The 21989-nt window shown below is 36.9% G+C and overlaps 3 protein-coding genes across 3 annotated transcripts; 2 read left to right on the top strand and 1 right to left on the bottom strand.

Annotated features, from left to right (window-relative positions):
* Positions 1–4094: 4094 nt before the first annotated feature.
* Positions 4095–4856, top strand: LOC132306260 (uncharacterized protein At5g01610-like). The gene has a single exon (XM_059803588.1). It carries the CDS (start codon positions 4172–4174, stop codon positions 4688–4690), a length of 519 nt encoding a protein of 172 aa, XP_059659571.1. The 5' UTR covers positions 4095–4171; the 3' UTR covers positions 4691–4856.
* An 8894-nt stretch (positions 4857–13750) lies between these two features.
* Positions 13751–14630, bottom strand: LOC132306259 (protein SENESCENCE-ASSOCIATED GENE 21, mitochondrial-like). Its single transcript, XM_059803586.1, has 2 exons — positions 14359–14630; positions 13751–14189 (listed from the first exon to the last, which is right to left on the bottom strand). The coding sequence occupies exons 1-2, from the start codon at positions 14430–14432 to the stop codon at positions 13952–13954; spliced, it is 312 nt and encodes a 103-aa protein (XP_059659569.1). The 5' UTR covers positions 14433–14630; the 3' UTR covers positions 13751–13951.
* A 4986-nt stretch (positions 14631–19616) lies between these two features.
* LOC132309128 (uncharacterized) lies at positions 19617–19985 on the top strand. The gene has a single exon (XM_059807476.1). It carries the CDS (start codon positions 19617–19619, stop codon positions 19983–19985), a length of 369 nt encoding a protein of 122 aa, XP_059663459.1.
* The last annotated feature ends 2004 nt before the right edge of the window (positions 19986–21989 follow it).

Below are 21989 nucleotides of genomic sequence, written 5' to 3'. Positions count from 1 at the left end.
TGAATAGGAGGAAATAAAATGTTCCTAGGATTGAGCATAGTATTATTAATGGTTAATTAACCATTTGGATTAATTTTGGAAAAGAGGAGTTCCATGTGATGGGAATAGTTTATGTTAGGGATGGTCATGTGTATATATATATAAATCATTATATATATTTATTAATCCACGGTTTGGGATTATGAAGGTATTAATTATTATTGGTGATGTTATGTATTATTACTTATCACTATATATGAAAGGCTAAAATTAGAATTAGGATATTTATGGTTAGAGATGTATTATTTATCGGTTTTCAGGGGCTTGTTAAAGTGAACTTGTTTGTGGGTTTTGACCCACCTTATTTTATTTTTTAGGTTCGTAAAAGTTCAAGTCTAGAGGTTGAGGATCCGCAGCTTGGATGCTTATTTATCATATACTCTCATTTATTTCAAAGTAGGATGTTGTTAAGTTATTTGACTTTAGTTTTATTTATGGATTTCTGTATAATGTACATTGGTTAAGGGGTCCTTACATTATGGGATTCCCGAGTTGTAACCTTTGGAGAAATTATTATTTAATAGAATTATTATTTTTCTTCATTGTTTTATTTTTTTCTTTATTTATCATCTTTGTATTCAGTGCTTGCTAAATATTAATTATTTTGATATCCCCTGGTTTTACGAGTGTGGACTTGATCAACCCATATCTCTGAAATTAGGGGGCATCACAAAAGCCATAAGTACTACAAAGCAAAAAAAAATAATAAAAAAAATAAAGTATTTACTACTAATTTCAACAATAAATCCCAAAATCCTAAATTATGAAAAACTAGTTTGAACAATAAATTATGAAAAAAAACATATATTATTAACAAACATACTTAATTTTATGATCACTGAGACCATAGCCCTATAAAAAAATCCTAACTTTTATTACAAAATCATTAAACCCTAATATCAATACTCCCAAACAGAGGAAACAACCCACCTCAAATCATACCCACCCAACAATAAGGACCCACATTTAAAAGGAAAGAATATAAAACCCTAAGTACTATAAAGCAATGATAATGGGTGAAAGTTTTGTTATACCTGTCACCATTTTGTCCAAGAAAAGTGACACGAACCACTTGGAATCCACCAAGATCTCCAACCACAAACATAAGGCACACACACAACACTCGCTTTCATCAACACTCAGCGTGCACACACAAACACAGTACAACAATTTAGGGCATAAAATCGTTTTATTACATTATATAACCCACACGACATCGTTTTACATAAAGGGTATACACCCCCACACGACGTCGTTTCACATAGAGGGTATGCACCCCAATACTACATTGTTTCACACGGGGGTATAATTGCCATTTTAAATTCACAATTTTATTTTGATATAATATTAATATACTATCAAGGGCATTCTTGTCATTTCAAAGGCTGTAACGGATAGGGGGCAATGTGATAATTTATGTTAGTTTAGGGAGTTTTTTAATATTTGAGGGGGTTATATGTAGTTTTTGTAAATAACAAGGTGTTTTATGTTTTTAGCCCTAAAATTTTCTTATTTTTTTATTTTTTTATTTTGGCAACACCAACCCACAAGAAAACAAAAGACTAAGTTATGCCATCTGCGACATCCAACTCCAAAAGCTTAAAGATAGACAAAGGCAGAGATTGAAACACCCAATCCGTAGGCATCCCTAGCTGTGAAAGCTTGGCAAGAGCATTTGCCACTTGATTTCCTTGTCGTCGAATATGCGAAATAGAAAACCCCGATAAAGATTACAGCTCTCGTCTTCTCTTAGTAACCAAAGGAACAAGTGAAGCATTCGTAGGAATAACGCCTTCAATAGCCTCCACTCCTTTACAATCCGATTCAAAACTGACCACCTGAAATTGAAATTGTTTGGCCCAAAAAACTGCACGGCTAAAACAAAAAGCCTCCGACTGAAGCATAGATGATGACTCAAAACGCTGAAAATTACCGCTTGAAGAACTGCACCGAAGGAGTCCCTAAACATCGTCCCTCTACCTCCTCGTTGAGCAAGTTTCGAGAAAGATGCGTCAACATTACATTTAACAACGCCATGCATTGGACGAATCCAGCGAGAGGGGGCATTTGATCGCTGCGAAGCATGAAGGAGCAATTGGCATTTCCTTTGTAAAGAAACAAATTCCTAATATCGAGTTGAAGCCAAATTTGCAACCAATACCAGACTCCATTCGAGTTGATCAAAAATTAATTTATTCATAGCCTTCTAGATTGTCCACAAATAAAAAGACACCATCCCCACCATAAAAGTTTTATCCTCCTTAGAAAAAACTGATCCACCCTGAAGACCATTCCACCAATCAAGAAAAGAGGAAGTGGGATTTGCAAGAAAATCCCAACGGAGGGGAGATAACTTCCACACTTGAAGCGAAAAAAAACAACGGAAGAAAATATGATGCAACCCACATTGCAGACAAATCAGATTTGCCAAACAACCTAGACGAGCAAGAGCAAAGCCTATTGGGAGACGCCTGTAGCAACATTTCCAAAGAAAATGCTTAATTTTGGAAGGCAAATAAAGAGACTAAAAGTCACTTCACTGTGTACAAGAAATTAGCTGATTGTCTGCCCTCTGTAAGGCATGATGATTCAAATTTTGAGAGAGCGTTATAGCTAAGTTGTAGGCTGATTTAACACTAAACTTACCTGAAGGTTCCACTTCCTAAATTTGGGTATCCGGAAATGCTCCCTGTCATAAAACAATTTGCAAGATATTATGAAGCTCGGAAGCATCAAACAACTGCCTCAAAACATCCATCCGCCATTCTCTGGAAAGACCATCCAAACTCGAGCTACCATCTAATAAATTAGCAACCCAAACAAAACGATCTGTATACTCTCGAAATCCCAATGGCATGGAAAGACCTGGTATCCATTTATCCTTCCAAATATGAATAGATGACCCATCACCCACCACCCATTGTAATCCTCTCCGAAGCAACTCCTGCAACGACCAAATACTATGGATTTGATCCCAGAGGTGCCTCAAGAAAAGAACAAGAGGGAAAATATTTTGCTTTGAACAATTGAAACGCCACCCTAGTTTTAGAGAATTGGAAATGCCAAGCATGCTTTGCCAACGAAGCCAAATTAACAGCTTCAAGATCTCGAAACCCTAAACCACCCTCCTTCTTACTCCGACAAAGTAAATTCCAGGAAGCCCAGTGTCTTGATTTGAGCTTACCATGCTTCTTCCACCAAAATGTCCGTACCTGTTTCATTAGCTCCAAGCACAACGTACGCGGTAATCTAAAAATAAACATAATATAAGTAGGAAGAGAATTCAACACTGCTTTAATTAGAACCTCCTTACCTCCATCTGAGAGAGTATGTTGTCTCCAAGACGCAAGACGTTCCTTCATTCGATGTAGCAAAAACTGAAAGACATCTAATTTCAAACGACCAATTATCGCCGGCATCCCTAAATATTTATTGTGAAACCCATCCTCGGTCAATCCCAACATATGACTCAACATACGCTGTAAATGCATAAGCGCATTCTTAGAAAAGAAAAGAGCTGATTTTGCAAAATTCACCTTTTGTCCCGACGCCATCTCATATGCATGAAGAATTCTCTTTAAAATTTTTAGTTACAGCTAAAATTTTCTTATAACATCTCTTGTAAATATTAAGTAACTAAGTAAAAGTTTTTAATTATATATAAAAGAGAAGAAAAAAATGTACTGCCCGAAGTGAAAATAAAAAAGAAAAAAGAAAAAGAGAGATTGATCTCTACGAGCGGTCATGAGACAATCAATATAGAGAAAACTACCTAAATTAAAATCAAAAGAGATAATGAGAAGAAGAATATGAGAAGCTTTCAACAAATTATTCAAAATTATTGCTTTGCTAAATTAGTTTTCCTTGGAAATTAAACTCTTTAGATATTAACATGAAACATGTAACACTGCTTGATTTGAATTACCATGACTTAAGTGCATAAGTGAAAATTTTGTAGCTCTACTCTTTTATTTCATCCAAACAAGCCCGGACACAGTTTACGTATGCTGAATGAATACCTTTATAAGACCAACTTTTGATAATATAATACCTTTATAAGAACAACTTTTGATAATATAAGACACCCATTTCTTAGAGCGAGACAATTCACACCAAGTAGACCTCAAACACAATGTCTCGAATTATCAGTGTCATTGTCTCCCTTTTCTGTCTCTACTCCCTCACAACTCCGCCGCCAATCGCCGCCGCAGACGACGACGACGACGGAAAACTCAACGCCTATGACGTCCTCAAATCCTACGACTTCCCGATGGGTCTCCTCCCAAAAGGAATCACGGGCTACGATCTCGACAAATCCACCGAAAAATTCCACGCTTATCTGACCGGTACCTGCAGTTTCTCTCTCGAAGGCTCATACCAGCTCAAATACCAATCCACCATTAGTGGGTACATATCGAAAGACAGGATTACAAACCTCAGTGGCATAAGCGTGAAGGTACTCTTCTTCTGGCTCAACATCGTCGAGGTTGTTCGGAGAGGCGACCAGCTCGAGTTCTCGGTGGGGATCGCTTCTGCGGACTTTGGGATTGAGAATTTCGAAGAGTGTCCGCAGTGTGGGTGTGGATTGGATTGCAACAGCAATGGGCAAGTAAGGAAGATTATAACTAGCTCTTTTGTTTCTTCCATTTAATGTGAAATTGAATGTGTAGTGAGATGCCTTGTTGGGATTTGGATGATGGGTTGTTTATGATTTGGGATTAATCGACATGGGTTTTGATTATTTGTTCCAGTATATGGATTATATGTGTTTTGGATTGATTTGAATTAACATATATGTATGCTTGATATTGTATTTCCTTGACCTTTCAATATATATATATATATACACACACACATATATACTCATTTTCATATGTATTTTACGCAAATCATAGATAGATAGGTCTTGCAGTTTGGCCCCAAAAACAGTTGATTGAGACTGTCATATATTTGGATATTCACTTGATTAGATGTTGATGACGAATGAGATTCTATAATATGTGAGTAAGGTTTTTATAATCTAATGTGGGTAAACTGGTTTACCTATCTTAATAAAATAATTGGTTACCTTACCTGTGTTTAGTTCTCTATTCTTTTGGGTTCAGGGTTCCAATTGTAAATCTATGGAGATTCTTTTGTCTTTTGTGGATAGCTTGAGGCTCTAGTTTTTGTGCAGTTGTTTGGGCTGCCACATCAATGAATAAGTATACAATTATTTATATATGTATTTATTTACTGGTTGAGTAGGAAGTAAAGGATGAAGTGAAGGTGTATTTTATACATGTGAAAAGTAAAAAAATCTAATTTTGTTCCAGCAAAAAAATAGTCAAAAGTGAGGGATCATCCATTTTTTGGGGAGCCCAGTTCCTCCTTTCCCTTCGGTTTACCTTCTCTCAATTCTTCCTCCTACCAAACACACTGTGAAATAAGCTGTTAGTGAATTTAATTTTTATTCACAACATAGCATGGACTTCTTTACATGAGCAAAATTATCAAGTTTCGGGTTAATTATGGTAACTCATGGACTAAATGCAAAAAAGTAGTTAAAAGTCAAGGGATCACTCATTTTTGGGGGATCCCGTTCCTCCATTCTCCTCTGCTTTCCTTCTCTCCATTCTTCCTCCTACCAAACACACTGTAAAAGAAGCAATTAGTGAATTTATTTTTTTCTTCACAAGATAGCACGACCTTCTTTACATGGGCAAAATGATCAAGTTCGGGTCAATTGTGGTAACTTGAGGACCAAGTCCTGAATTATTATATTAGGGCTTAGTATGATGATGATTATTATTATTATTATTATTTTCTTAGTTGGTACTCTCACACACCCACGCCTCCTGAGGCTCAAACCCCTGACCTCCCTTTGGGAAGTAGGAACTTGATACCGCTGGGCCACTAGTCCGTTGGTTATGATGATTATTTTTAGATACATTAGTAAATTTTTGTTTTTGTTGTATGAAGAAGTGAATCATCTAAAAACTTATACCCATAAGTAGATTGCTCTGACTTGCAAACAGGTTTGTGAGGCATCTATATTGAAATCTTTTATGTTTTCTTTAATATTTGTTATCATAGATTCAGTAAAATCATCACAATCTTATTACATAGTGCAAGAAAGAATAAATCAATTTCTATTTTGTTTCAACTTTTTCTGTTCAGTTGAATTAAATAAAGGGATAGTTTTTCAAGGCTATAGAATGAAGTTTATATCATATATGTAATTATATTATTCGTAGAATTAGTATATCATATGTTATAGATGAAGAAAGCAGAATGAGCAGTTAAATAGTTAAAGTATTCATTTTATAGGGTGATCTCATTTCCTTGTGCTTCTACATTGTAGTAGTGGAAGGTCCTTTTTCTTTTTGATCTGAATAGTAGGGGGGATTATTACACTGTGTTCATGTGGATTTTGGCCCTTCTCTGTTGAGTGCACAGAGCTTATATACTTGCCTTTGGTTTGCTGATTTTTGCAATCTCAGAATATAAATTTCTCTGAAAATTTGAACATAAAAAAAATCGTTATTGAATTAGTTTTCTCTAATACAATTTACATGGGTGTTTCTGTTTTTAAACTCTGAATAACTTCTTCTTTCTTTTTCCTAGTTGGACTCTGAATATCTTATGTTAGAATTACTTGTTAAGAAGTAACAGTTGCAGACGAGGCAAACATTGATGTTGGTCTGCATAATGAAAGGAAACAAACGAACAGCAAATTTAGCATTGACTTCGAGAGGCTGACTAGAATGAAAGAGGAGACCCAAAAGTTTATCCTGAAACAATCTGCTTATGATTTAAAAAACACAAGCAAAGCTTCACTTTGTAGGAACTTATGCATTGAGACGTAACCTGAGCTTTTATATCTACAGAAGTCACACCTTTGCTTCTCCCAAAAACAGTATATCCACCTTGCCCTATGAAGGGAAACCGGGCAGGACTTGGAATTTAGTTATTGAAGCTTAAAGCCAGCTGAAAATTAACGAGAAGTTAATAGGAGATCTGAAAATTTTGAGGTAGATGTTGGCTGTCTCCTGACCTTCAAATACGGAGTAGAGAACTATATTCTGAGATGCTTGTTTAGTAAAGGTAGATGTTGATTTTGTTTTCTCTTAGTATTCTAGTTTAGCAGAATATCCTGAGCTCTATTTTGTTGCCTAGGACATATGGGAAAATAATTGCTATGCTCGGCAACTCATAGCAGGTTGAGGTTGGGGTGACTAATGTAAGAAATTTCCGCGTTGCTATCTGAGATATATCTGCAGTGGTTGATCCTGCTTATTTTCTAGCGATTCCAAATAGAAAATTTATACAAGATAGAAAACCTCTTCATTCCGCTGAAATGGCTTCATAGTTCTGCTGATCCTCTATAGTTTAGATGCCCCATACATGATAAATGGGGCAATATTGGGGGAACTGCATTGATTGGCTTAGTTTGTCTTCCAATTTTCACATGGCTTATGCATTTGGGGTGGTCGAAAATGGTGCAAGAATGGAAGTGGATTGGAAGCCTCAGGTTGGCCATAGCTATGCCAAAAAGATGGAATCAGCAGATAGGTCCCAGCTTGATCGAATGTATAGGGCGGAGAATTTTCAGTCAGTTTCTTCTCTTTTGGGATTTGCTCATGGTTTCCCAGTTGAGGAGGTTGGTATGCAATCTTGCTTTGGGTTGTATTGATCGAAATAACTGTGTCTGGGTCCCTATCCTATCAGGTCAGGCTTTTCTTAACCCATTTTTTTGGAGTGGTACCACACGACACACTTTATCAGTCTTGGTAAGGTGGTCACTAAGTATTTGTCTACGAGCTTGCTCTTTTTCTTTATCTCGATGCACTGGTGCTTGCTGTTGCACCAGGAGCTGTTGAACCAGGTGCTAAAGCATGGGTGTTTTGTATCCATTGAGCAAAGACGAGTTGTAATATATTTTTCCCACAAAGAGTAGGATCTAGAAATACTTATATGATTCAAAGCAGTGCCTTTCATTATTATTCTACGCATCATTAGATGGTTGTCAAATGAGAAACAAATTCCAGCAATCAACCAAGATCTTGACTAGAAGATGTATGGTGCTGAATATTGGAATGTGAAATCATGAAGAGATGAAGCACTTAGATGATGCGATTGATTTGAAATCCCGAACTCCTTGAATTGTCTTTCCTTCCTATTGAGTGATCCATTGATAAATGAGGAACAAAGTCATCCTCATTTATGGATATTTATTGTTTATTTTTTTCTTCTCTTTCTATTTTTAATGAAATAAAAGTTCGTCAAATAGTTCCTTATTATTATTATAGGCCTTTGCTAGCTGGGCTGCTATTTAATGTATCTAATGATCACCAAGTTCTTGTATTATCTTGTGCTGTCTGTAGCAATAGGACATTATAATGTCAATTCAGCTCACTTTATTTTGGATGAGTTGAGCTTTTATGAGTGGGGTGTGTCTGTGACCGTGTGTTGGATAACACCCCTCGGATACTTGCAAATATGTGTATAATATGTGCGAATATGTGTATGATATGATAATATGCCTATATATATATATATATATATAGATATATATAATTTTTTTTTTATTAGTATGTATATATTATTTTTAACAAGTATCTTGTACTTGAGGGTAGGTTTTGGCGCAACGGTAAAGGTGAACCACTGTGATGTGGAGTTTATAAGTTCGAATGAAAAAACACCCTCTTTGGATGTGAAGAGCCTTGTGTACTGGGCTAGTCCGTTTAAATATAATGTACTTCTCAGAATCTTCGACATCTGTAATATTTCTCAAATATTATGTCCCATGTTAGTTAAAAATTCTGTTTTTTCAATTATGGTATCATAGTATTATTATTGTTAAGAAAAAATTAGAATTTCTTTAAAAAAAAATAGCCATTATATATAACTCTCAACTCTCAGCTTGTTTGGTCATAATCTTTTTTATAAGAAAAAGTTAATAACAATATACATAACATAACAAACAATTATTGCTTTATATTTATACATAGAAATATTTAGTAGTTGTTGAACTTATACAATATGGGTTTTTAAAGGATAACAATATGGGTTTTTTTTTTAAATTTTATACATTTAATACAATATATATATATATATATCGCTGTGTCGTTTCCATATTGTTATCCTATTTTTTAAGAATCTATTGTATTCTTGTATTTGTATATGTCTTTTCCAAACGTTACCAGCATTCCATGTTGGTTTACATTTCCGTGTCCCCAATTCTTTGCAAATTGCAAGTCATTTTACAAGAAGATGACATGTCTTTCTATTGGATTCTAACATTAAACAGAAGAGTAGTGATACTTACACCGAATACTTAAATTGTTAAAAAGAATCAAATGATGATTAACTTAAACTTTTAGATATATACTATTGAGCAAGTCTGTTTTTAAGATTGGATTTAAGGTGGTTGTTGAAATCAAATTTATGACTGAATGATTAAACTCAGTTTGTTAACTTTAAAATATTTGATACATGTGTTAATTTCTTAACAGTCCTCTTTAGTATTTGATACATGTGTTAATTTCTTAACAGTCCTCTTTTTGTGTGTGTGTGTGTGGTGTGTGTGGAAAAACTGGTGTTCTAGTGTGGATTAGAGTTGGAAATGAGCGTCTTCATGTGCATTTCTTTTATTCAATCTGGTTGGGTTGTCTCACCACCTACAATTAATGCATATAATACCTTTGATGTCTTTATGGAGTTGTATTTTCTATTGATGTACATTGGCAGGTAAGCAAATATGTCTAACTAAATACATGAACTAGAACCATTTATTGTTCTTGATGTGGAAACACAATCTAGTTGTTTTGAGTGGTTAAAGGTGTATGCATTATTGTCCAGCTCACAACCCTTTGATATTTGTCTACTTGTCGGTTTGATATTTACCAAAAAGTAGAATTATGAATTACATACGATATATATATATATATGAGATTATTATTGACAGTTTGGTATGCGTACATTCATTCTATCTGCAATTTTTTAATTTCATATTCACAATCAATCATGTTCCTGTTTGCTCATGAATAATTGTTGTGTTTGGTTCAAAGATGGGAAGTGAATCATAACACATGACATATCTGTCACATAAATAAAACATACAAGTATGTTACATAAAGATGCCAATTTACAACTGAAATTGAAAACAAGAACAAAAAACAAGAATAAAAAATAAATTCTAAAAATTAGAAAACAAGTTAAAAAAATAATAATAATTTTAGTTATTGTGTAATAACACATATAACATGTTCTTAGTAAATAAATTGTCATTTATAATTTCCCATCAAAGTTAAGTATTTACCCCTTAGAAAATGGGCCCACTTATTTTATTTTATTTTTTAAAAAAATTTGGTTAGATCGGAAGCTTGAAATACTAGCAACAAAATAATCTTATAGCTCAACCTACGTTTTAAGTTTTGGATCTTATATATTATTTCAAACTTTGGATGCCCAAGATTTTTGTTTTTGAGCTGAGATCTCAAGTTTTGGAGTTTTTGATGCAAGATTCTGTTTTTGGGAGAAAGAAATGAGGCTTCTTGGAGTTGCTTTTTTTCAATTAAAAAAAAAAAGATGTAAAAAATGAACTGACATGATTGAGGGTCTGTTTAGGGGGCAAAAATCCTCTCCATGACACTTCTCGCTGGAGGTTGTCCATGGAAGATCTAACGGCTGTGATGAAGCCATCTCACCCACATTTGCCTTGTCGTTGTTTAGTAAGTTATTGAACTCAATTTTGTTTTATTACGTACAAATACTGAATACAAAAATTATATATAAAAATATTTTATTCAGTTATACGTGGGATTCAATTCAGTAAAAACCCAATTAACTTTTACTTCTTTTGCTCTATTAGTCTTCTTCCTACTTCTGTTCTCTTCTTCTTCTTTCCTTCTCCTCTTATTTTTCACCAACACCAAATATCTTCATCGTCCCGTGGGTAATGGAATTGACTAGGTAAAATAATAGAATTGATTTCAATTGATGTTATGTTTCCTTCTATTCCCATAAATATATATATATATATATATATATACACACACTTTAAAGTGGAATTGAATTTCAATTGACTTGAGCAAGAGATAAGATTATTATTTGAGAAAGAGAAGTAATGATGTACACTCACCATGAGAAATAATTATGGCTAGGTAATTAATGGATAATGATCTTAAATTTAAAGATGGGTGATCAAAATTTGAGAGGAAATACGAAACAAAAACTTATTTCTTGAAAAATAGGTCTAAATAGCATATTATTATTTTTTACTTTTTGCTACTTATTTAAAAGTAGTCATTACCAAAGGAAATTTTGTGTATATGCATAATATATCTCAATCTTTTGACAAATACAAATTTTGTGTAATTACATTTCTAAAAAAATAAATTTTGTGCTATCATTTTATCTACAAAACAGTAGAGGCCTCGAAACATTCACTCACCAAAATTTTGCCTCAATTAGTTCGTATCAACAAACCAATCCAAAAAAAACAACACAAACGAACGAAAATTTCAAATCCACAACCCCCCCCCCCCGGTATCTCCCTCTAATATCAGAATCAAACTACCAACCAAAAAAAAAATTCAATCAAATAATAACATTCACAATCAAAGCCGATCACAATCAAACGTTGTCACTATTTTCGTCATCATCATGGTCCTTGACCTCATCAAGGAAGGGGACGTTGAGGAGATCCGAAGCGGAGGGCCTCACCCTCGGCTGAGCAAGGCACTTCTTGATGAAAGCCTTCACCTCTGGGTCCTTGACCCTGTTCATGGCTTGAGGCCTCACACCAGAAGTCACCTTTTTATATATCTTGGCAACGCTGTCACACTCGCTATAGGTAATTCCAGTGTCACAATCTCAAGCAAGCACATTCCGAACAAATGTATATCAATGTTTTGCTTGTTTGAAGAGGTTGTCGAAAAATTAGGAAGCTTGATTAGATTCTTCTATGACTGGATTCTTGATCAGCAAGACTTGAATTTAAGAGGAAGAGAGACCTGAATTTCAGAGGGAAATAATGTAATAAAACTTGAGGATATAGAATAAAATTTTGGGGGGAAATCAGTTTTCAGTTTTGGGGGAATTTGAATTTCATTTTATATACAGAAGTGATTGGTATAAAATTTTTGTACAAATACATAGCTATATATGTATATACAACTTCCAAGGTAAATATCGTTTTTACTAAAAACTTCATGTCACCATTTTTCCCCTCCAAGGACAGCCTCTAGTTAGAGGTGCCTTGGAAAGGATTTTCTTCCTATTTGGGACTGTTAGCATACTTTTTAAATATTTGGTCATATAAAATATAATTTTTTCAATTAAAGTACTTATTAATTTATTTGACAATTGTAAAATATTTTTATTCTGATAGTATAATAATGAACGGAACCGACATACCACCGGGATGGTGCACCTTGGTTTTCCCAGGAAAGAGGGTATGTTCTTTTCATTCCAATGATACTTTCATCACTTAAAATTTTGTTTTCATATATATATATATAATATATGTTCACAAAGATAATGTTCATCACCAAATTGTTTTCATGATTGACAGTACAAAAACGTTAATTAATGACAACAAATCTCTATTTAGTGCTAATCAAATCACATGGGCCCTATAAATAAAAACAAAGTTCATTGAATTAGGATGTTACCGACTTTGAGCTACTAGAATTGAAATTCAATGATAGAAAATGACACCCACCTTATCAAACCAAATGAAAATTTAGTAGGCACTAACTTGTGGTGCCATAAGCTCAATTATGTGGTGTAAAAAGTTCATTTGTTTATAATGGATTTTTGTGACGAGTTTCATGAAATGCATTACTCCTATGTATAGAAAGGACATTTGGTTTGGAAAATAAAACCTAACCGATAGAGCACAATATCTGGCATAATTCGTATCATTTGAATCAATCCTTTCAATGAATAGAAACCCGTCACCAACTTTAATATGAAGTTAAAGAAAATAATACCTCTTTTTTCTTTGTATACTAAAGAGAACGCAATTACATCTTGTAATAATATACCTCTTGTAAAATGATACCTTTTATTTAGAAACGGAATAGAGAGAGTATAAAGAAAGAGGATTAGGCGAAAGATTTTCTTGTACCGGGGTAATATTACAAATACGAACAATATAATATTGCTTCATGGCCAAGGTATCACATGTCCTATGATGCACTCGGGAGGGATGGGCGAGTACAATTATTATTTGTGTCAAGGTTATTTGTATCAAGAAACCTTGAACATGAACAAGAAACCTTGAACACGCACACGATACAGACACACCAATACAATGACACAATTACACAAAACATAAAAAGAGGACTACATATTTGAGTTATTTTGACACAAAACGCAGTACAATTAGACATATTTAGCTAAATAAATAAATTATTTCTGCCATGAAATATACAATGACATAAATTCTCCCCGTGTTATGATATTGGTTATATAAAATTATTTGTCTTCAAATTTATATTGGTTTGGATATCACATTTAGGTTCTTCTCATGTTTTAGAAGGCTAATATTTATTTGAAATACTTAAGAGCATATCAAATATTTGTCCCCAAATCCGTATCACCACGCTTATCCTCGCAAAAGGATAATATTGTCATTCGCAAGTCATTTTTGCTAGAAAAAGTGTGCAAGCAACCTCCATTGAACCAAAACACCTTTAATTTGAAATTGAAATGCAAAGTATGCAACAAAATAAAAGACATATTTAATTAATCAATAATGAAAGGATATATTCTAATTTCAGAAAACAAGTAACAAAGGTAACAAAGCATTCCCCTGAAGGAGCCTACGCCAACAATATTCTCCAACATCACAGAGCTCAAACTCTGTTGCGGTTAACAAATCAACCCCATCATCATCATCACAGCTATGTATGTTTTTGATTCACGATCTGTTGTTGATCTTGCGAGTCAGGAGCATCTCCCGCAACTCGGCAACGTCGACCTCGTTCGCCTTATTCTCCGGCCTGTAGTACCCCGTCACCGGATCCGGAATCCATGACTGTGACTTTGCCGGCTCTTCTCCTTTCTTCATCATCATTTGGCTCCTTCCTATCCCTCCTCTCACACTACTACCGGAAGACTCCACGCCTTGGGATGCAGAAGCTGCTGCGTATCCACGCCTGTTCATTTACACACACAAACACACACATAAATCAGATTTATATTTCACTTTTCCCTCCCTTTTTCTTTCCAACCAAACAAAAGAAGAAATCGATAATTCAAACACATATCCAAAATTTGTAATCAAACAAAATCAAAAACGAAATTACTGAAGAAATGCGAAATTACCTGGTTGCAACGACAGAGAGTCTATCAACGACGAAGGCAGAGAGAAGCTTAGCGTTCGAGAAAGAGCGAGCCATTTTTTTTTTGAATTAGTCGAACAGAGAGAGAATTGAACGCTACTGCGAAAAGTGTTCTTCGATTTCTCTCCGGAGAAACCTTTCACAGCAGCAAAAGAACAGCTCTCTTCGTATCGACCTCTGCCTCTCTCTCTCTCTCTCCTCGAAGGCTTTCTAGGGTTGCGAATGTGGGTTTCAGCGAGAGGCGATACAAGGGTTTATATAGAAGAGAGGGGAAAGAGATACGCGTGAGGTAGAGAGAGAAAGAGAAGACCGACCTTCCTACTCCACTAGGGTTTAGTGGGGGCCGCGTCAAATTGGGAGACCTCTCTCTCGTTGCCTGACACCTGCGCAATTTGACCAAACAATTAGACCTTTCTCGTTTTGGTTTCTAGATTGAAACTTAAATGACCTAAATACCCTAATAATGTCGACTAATTACTCGAGCAAGAACCTTCTTTTTGCTCTAATTGATGGTAATGCGAATCGGACGGTTGTTACGTGGTGTGATTGATTTTACGAAACTCGGGTTTCAGTCAAATCAACGTCAACCAGGTGAGGAAGTTTTGACGAGGTGTGAGGAATTTCAGCCGTCTGTTGTGGCGCGGCGTGATGACGTAGTGGCCGTCCACGTGTCATTAAATGGGAGATCTTTGAAACGGGGGAGCTTCTTTCGAGGTTCTCGCATTTCGACCACGCAAGTGGTGTGTGAAAAGGTCCCGCTAAAGTCCAGCTAAATACAGCTAATGCTCTAAAGCGGTGTATCATCATCATCAACTACGCTCGTGCTTTAAACATGTGAAAGATGGTGCCAAAAAGAGGAATCCATATCTTTGCACTGCTATTTTAGGTATATGGATATATTTTAGGTCTTAATACTCACAGATATGCTGGGATACCAAAAATGACTTGAGCCGGACGTAATTCAGGTTGTTAATAACGGGTTAGGTAAGAGTCACCATTTGATGTCAAGTCTTCACTTATCAAGCCTTGGACCGGAAGATCAATTTGAAAGCCTGGTTTGAGATAAAAGGAAATGAGTCCGTAACCAATATGAGCCCAGAAGGTCAGCTCAATGTAAGGAGTTAGTTAGGAAGCTTTTAAAATATTTGTAACAATCTATAAATACAATGAAAAGAGAGGGAAAAGGGGTTGGAAAATATTTGAAGTGTAGAATTATTCTTTCCAAATTGAGAGAGCATTTTTCTTACATCTTTAACGGCGCCGTCCGTGGGAAGCGATGAAGATTGATTCGCGTTCGATCAAGATTGATTCGATCAAAACTGATTCGTGAAGAAGAAGCTTAATCTCTGGAAGTTGGATTCAGATCGGCGAGATCATGGTCTGTCTTGCAGAGTCTTAGTTCTAGTTGATCTTTGGAGATTAGAGTTAGATCTATACAATCGCGATTTGTTTAGCGAAGCTAGATTTAACAAGTTCACGGCAGGAAAGATTCAGATCCCGCCGAAGGAGATCGGAATTCAGCTAGTTCGAGGCCAGATCTAGTGCGTTCGCATTAGCAGAGTTCAGATCCGATCAGGAATTCACAAGTAATGACTCTGCTCCGATCAGGAACGATGATAGGAGGTCAGAGTTCTAATCCACAGGAGAATGACCAGGAGACGAAGCTCGATGAGTTGACGAGCATGATTGAAGCTCTGAGAAGAGAAAATGCAGAATTACGAGCTGGAATGGAGCGTCGGGAAGCTTTGGCGATTCCACAACCACCTCCAGTAGGAAAGAGAGTTATGCAACCCGATGTTGCTCACCAAGGCAAGCAGGAAGGAAACAATCATATGGATCTTCATCGCGAATAAATCAAGCCAGGCGATTTACCGTTAAATGCTCGTCACGTGGAGGATCGAGAATGATCTATTCATTTGGATCCGCATCGTGAGTGGATCAGGCGAGAAAAAGCCATGGCATTCGCTTCATATCAAGAAAGGCTAAGGTAAGAGGAAGCCATGGAGTTTAGTCACCATAAGGTTACGTTACCGTGGCAGAGGGAGTTCACGAAAGAAAGATCGTTCTATCCGCCTTACCGGCCTTCAATGACAACGTACGATTACAGAAGTTAGGATAGGAGATCTGTAGATTAGAGGATTCTCCCAAGGTTTCCGAAGGAGAATGAGGCCCTCCGTTCGGCAGCACGAACAGTCGATTCACCGTTTACAGACGAGATCCTAAATGCTCCAAATCCAAGAAACTTTTCTATACCAGTTTTCATTCTGTTCGATGGAACGACTGATCTGATCGATCACGTTTACCATATCCAATTGAAAATGGCTCTGAACATGGAGAATGATCCTTTGATATGCAAGTGTTTTCCTACAAGCCTGACCGGACCAGCGCTCAATTGGTTCAAAAACCTAGTGAGAGGCTCAGTGGATAGCTTCCGGAATTTGTGTGACAGATTCATAAGCCAATATTACGGGAACAAGCGTCCGGCCAAAGATATTTCAAGTCTGTTTACGATGAAGCAGCATGAGGATGAACGTCTCCAAGCTTTTCTCACAAGATTCAACCTCGTCAAGAGCATGATAATGGAATGCCATCCATCCACGGCAATTCAAGCGTTCAAACTAGCAATGAACCGAGGGACACCGTTCCACACAAGTCTAGTGGTGAATACACCGAGAACTATGGACAAGCTAAACAAAAGAGCTGATGGTTTTGTGCACTTGGAAGAAGAAGAAGCTGCCAATGCCAGGAAGACACCCATGAGGGACACCGTTCCACACAAGTCTAGTGGTGAATACACCGAGAACTATGGACAAGCTAAACAAAAGAGCTGATGGTTTTGTGCACTTGGAAGAAGAAGAAGCTGCCAATGCCAGGAAGACACCCATGATTTTGACGAAGGAGAAGTCCAAGACAAAGATTCGACAAAAATAAGCTCCACCGCAACGTCAGACCACCTGGAAAGCAGAAAATAGGCTAAGAGAGGAGGAGTCGGTCACTCCACTTAAAGTCACTCTGGCAAGGTTGTATCAAGAGAATAAAGATAAGTTCCGTTCTCCCCCACCAATCAGACAACCTTTCGAACAAAGAGACCAGTCTAAACATTGTGCTTTCTATAGTGATTTTGGTCATCAGACTAATGAATACAGAAACTTAAGGAGGCAAGTGGAGATGCTGATAGTAAGGGGAGAGTTCGCAAGACATGTCCAAGGGCCGGCAATGGAGTAGAACCGACCGGCCGAGTAAGTGAAAGAAATCAGAAGCCAAATTACCACAACACCCAGCCTATTCGGATTATAAATACAATTCATGGCCGACCTGAACAGACAGAAGAGTTAGAAGAGCTGCTCCAAACGCGTCTCCGTCAAGCACAAATGAAGAGAAGAATAAGCAGTGTAAATGATCTGCACCAACAGAACGCATCAGCACGGATAAAGTTTGATAGAACAGACCTATTGCAAGTTCAGATCCCTCATGAAGACCCACTGGTCGTCAACTTAATGGTGGCAGAGTGCTTAGTACGAAGAGTTCTAATTGATCCAAGGAGCAGTGCGGATGTCATGCCAAGAATAACGTTCGACCGGCTCGAGATCAAACCGGAAAAGCTCAAACCCACTGGAAATCCCTTGTTGGGATTTGATGGGAAGCGAGTGAAATGAATCAGTATGGTAGAATTGCTGGTTCAAGCTGCTGAGAGAGAGTTGAATAAAAGCTTTGTGGTAGTCGAAATCCATCCGTCTTACAATCTTTTGATGGGAAGATGGTGGATTTATGGGGTCCAGGGTGTCTCGAATGTGGTTATAGTACAAAAGAAGAATGGAAAATGGAGAGTTTGCATTGATTTTACCAACCTGAACAAAGCATGTCCAAAGGATAGTTTTCTGTTACTAAAGATTAATCAAATGGTGGATACCAAAACTGGATATGAACGGCTAACCTTTTTAGATGTTTCCTCAGGCTACAATTAAATCCCTATGGATCCGAACGATGAGGAAAAGACTTCTTTTGTTACTGAACGAGGGATCTATTGCTATAAGGTCATGCCGTTCGGATTGAAGAATATTGGGGCCACTTACCAAAGGCTGGTCAGCAAGATTTTCAAAAGTCAAATGGGTTAGACCGTAGAATCTTATATTGATGACATGGTGGTAAAGAGTAGAAAGAAGGACCATCATTTACAACACTTGCAAGATGTGTTCGGGGTACTGAGAAGGTACGGTATGAAGCTGAACCCAACCAAATGCTCGTTCGGTATAGGCTCTGGGAAGTTCTTAGGGCACATGGTTAATAACAGATAGATTGAAGTCAGCCCAGCTCAAGCGGAAGCTTTGCTAAAAAATACAGAGCCAAATACAGTTAAAGAGGTGCAAGCTCTCACCGGACGAATAGCGACACTGAGTCGATTCATTTCTAGGTTGTCAGACAACTGTAAGTTATTCTTTGATATAATAAGAAGCCACAGAAGGCAATCTTGGGGGGATGAACAAAGGCAGGCATTAACCAGGTTGAAAAAGTATATACGGAACCCTCTAGTCTTAACTGCCCCCAAAACCAGGTGAAAAGCTTTTCATGTACCTTGGAGTGTCCAGCATTGCAACAAGTGCCGTTCTGGTACGGTGTGAAAAAGGTAAGCAGTTTCCAATGTTTTATGTTAACAAAACAATGACCGAGCTAGAAAAAATGTATTCGAAGGCCGAACGAGTGATCCTGTCATTGGTGAATGCAAAGAGGAAACTCAGACACTATTTCGAATCCCATCCTATCATTGTTCTAACCACTTTTCCTATAAGGGTGATCCTACATAAGCTAGATCTGTTGGGAAGAATGACAAAGTGGGGCATAAAGTTCCGCTCATTTAACATAACGTATGAACCCAGAACGGCCATTAAAGGACAAGCGGCTGGTGATTTCCTGCTAGAGTGTGACATAGGAGACCCACAGGAAAATCCTGGAGATTCTTCATGGAAACTTTTCGTTGATGGCTCTTTGAATCAAATGGAGGCAAGAATTGGGATCAAACTGCAGACGCCAGAAGGCACTACGCTAAGTTAAGCGACCAGACTTGAGTTCAGAGCAACCAACAATGAGGCAAAATATAAAGCATTGCTGGCTAGGCTGAGGCTGGCCAAAGAACTAAAGGTCAAAATTCTAGTTATTTTTAGCGATTTACAGTTGATCATTCGGTAGGTGACTGGAGAATACGGAACCAAGGATGAAACTATGTAGGCATATCGTTCTGCCGCTATGCGTGAGGCAAATAACTTTGATCAAATCGAGTTCATCCAATTGCCAAGAGAATATAATGAGGATGCCGATCGATTGGCCTATAGTGCATCAAGTTCTGGAAAAATGCTGGCAAGGGTGATTCCAGTTGATGTGTTGTATCAGCCATCTATCTTCGAAAAACCATCTAACTCAGATCCTCAGCAAGTAAATGTCATACTATATGAGCCGAGTTGGATCGATCCAATCATGACTTTCATACGAGATGGTGTGTTGCCCGAACAAAGAGATAAGGCAAGGAAGATCAGATTGAATGCTGCAAAGTATGCCATTGTACATAACCAGTTATATAGAAGGTCTTTCTTGGGTCAAAAGTTGTTAGCCATCTAACTCAAAAGATTGTTATGGAATTAATCAAAAGTTGGTAGTGGTTAGCCATCTTCAGGAAAATGGCCAACCTGAAATCATGAACAGAACAATCTTTGCTTGCATTAAGAAAAAGCTTGAAGATGAAAAAGGTAAATGGTTGGACAAGCTTCCGAACGTTTTGTGGGCTAATAGAATAACCCTAAGGTGACCAACTTGAGAAAGCCCATTTGCTATGGCGTACAGCACCGAAGCGGTAATACTGGTTGAGCACTTAGTTTCAACTGTTCTGTAACGACCCGGTCATTTGCCTTCCTTTCCTTTTTCCTGAAATTTTACGAATGAATTTTTTTCGTTTAATTTTCTTTTTTGAGTTCTGTTTCGTGTTGCTTAGTGTCATCTCGAGTGCTCGAAATTGGTTCATGAGACTCTTTTCCGTGGATTGATAACTTCCTTTAAGGACCGAGTCATTTTCACATTTTTCGTTTTTCGACACTATGCGCTATTTCGTCCTTTTCCCTATTCTATCTTATCACCGTTTGTCAGTTTTTGGCACAACCTCACTTCTCATGCTCGGAGTTGGTTTTTGACTTCACGTGCCTTCTTCTTGAGTGGTTTCCACGAAATACGTATCTTTACTTTTGCAAGAAAGTACTCTGGTTGCTCCCGGTGTCCATAGGGGCATGAATGCAAAGTTCTTTGAAATTATTTTCTTTTCTTGGGGTGTTTTTCGTAAATATCTTTTGAAGATATTTTATTTCAGGGGTTTTTAAGAAAATATTTTTGGAAGATATTTTCATTCTGGGCTATAAGTGCAGTTTTCACTTTTTGGAGGGGCCATTGTGCAATTAATGAAAGTTATTGCAAAATGTCTTGTTTTGAGCCTGGATTCTCGTACAGAATTCATTTTCACATTTTGTCGAGTTGTGTACTCTTGGAATTTCCTCCTGGTCGATGTTTTCCAGTTTCAGGGTTTCTGGCCCCAGTTTTTGCCAAACTTGTTTTGGGCATAACTTTCTACTTAGGACTTGGTTTTTAACGCCGTCTCTTCTGTCATTCATATTTTATCATTTTGAATCTTTTTTGTTCACAAAGTTTTACCATTTGAGCGCTTCTGCTCAAATTTCACTTTTTCAGACCCGGCGGGGCCCATTCGAGGCACTTTTTGAGATTTCTATAAAAGGGGGGTGAGATATTTCATTTTTCATCTTCTACCCTCTTCATGCACGACCTAGAGCTCCCATGGCAGCCCAAGGGGTGCTGCCATCTTCTCTCTCCTCTTTTGGTTCACTTTTCCTTGATAGAAAGTCTTCGGCCTTAACGTTTGTTGTTCCCCTCGCCGTGCTCTATCTTTCCCCTTTTTAGAATTCAGTTTTGACCATTTCTTGAGTTTGGTTTTGAGGTCAAGTTATGATTTCGATGGGGCTTTCATGGGGGTTATGTTCACGGCGTTGTCCCCGACAAAACCTAGTAGTTTTGTCGGATTCAGAACCGTTCCATTTTGATGGCTTTTGAGATTTTCATCTCAAATTGAGGTAGGGAATGTTAGGTTTAAATTCTTGTTATATAGCATGCTTGTGATACTTATATTACTTGTTTGCATGATTAAATATGAAATCTAGAGATTTTATTATTTATTTTTCTTGTACGGGATCTAATTTTTCCGGTTGCTCGTGACTTGGTTTAAACATGTAGAATGATATTATATTACCCCATGATATGCTCATTGTCGTGTATTAAAATTAGAGCATTTAAATAAGTACTAAAACTTTTATTTAATATTTATCTTAGGTGAAAGATTAATTCATATGGCCTTAACTAGCTTGAAATCAATATGTGTTAGCATATTAAATTAGGCCTTAGCATGCTCTCCAACATAGTTGAATTTGAAAGTAATTGGAGGTGTTTTGAAAATTAGTAATTATTAATTAATTTAATTAATTAATTTGCCCCGAGTGCACTATTCACTCTATTTGAATTCCGATTTGATATTCTTGATTTACATACCATATAGCTTTACATATATTT

This window comes from Cornus florida, unplaced genomic scaffold, assembly GCF_030987335.1.
Source record: "Cornus florida cultivar Cherokee Brave unplaced genomic scaffold, ASM3098733v1 CherokeeBrave_3.0.0_Hap2_Chr05, whole genome shotgun sequence".
NCBI lineage: Eukaryota > Viridiplantae > Streptophyta > Magnoliopsida > Cornales > Cornaceae > Cornus > Cornus florida.
Note: the sequence above shows the minus strand (reverse complement) of the source record. Positions and strands in the feature narration are given on the sequence as shown.

Excerpts from the sequence above, each read along its gene's own strand:
- LOC132306260 (XM_059803588.1), top strand. The coding sequence starts at position 4,172 with ATGTCTCGAATTATCAGTGTCATTGTCTCCCTTTTCTGTCTCTACTCC.
- LOC132306259 (XM_059803586.1), bottom strand. The coding sequence starts at position 14,432 with ATGGCTCGCTCTTTCTCGAACGCTAAGCTTCTCTCTGCCTTCGTCGTT. Across the intron at positions 14,190-14,358 it reads CTCTCTGTCGTTGCAACCAG|GCGTGGATACGCAGCAGCTT; the intron begins GTAATTTCGCAT and ends GTAAATGAACAG.
- LOC132309128 (XM_059807476.1), top strand. The coding sequence starts at position 19,617 with ATGCGTGAGGCAAATAACTTTGATCAAATCGAGTTCATCCAATTGCCA.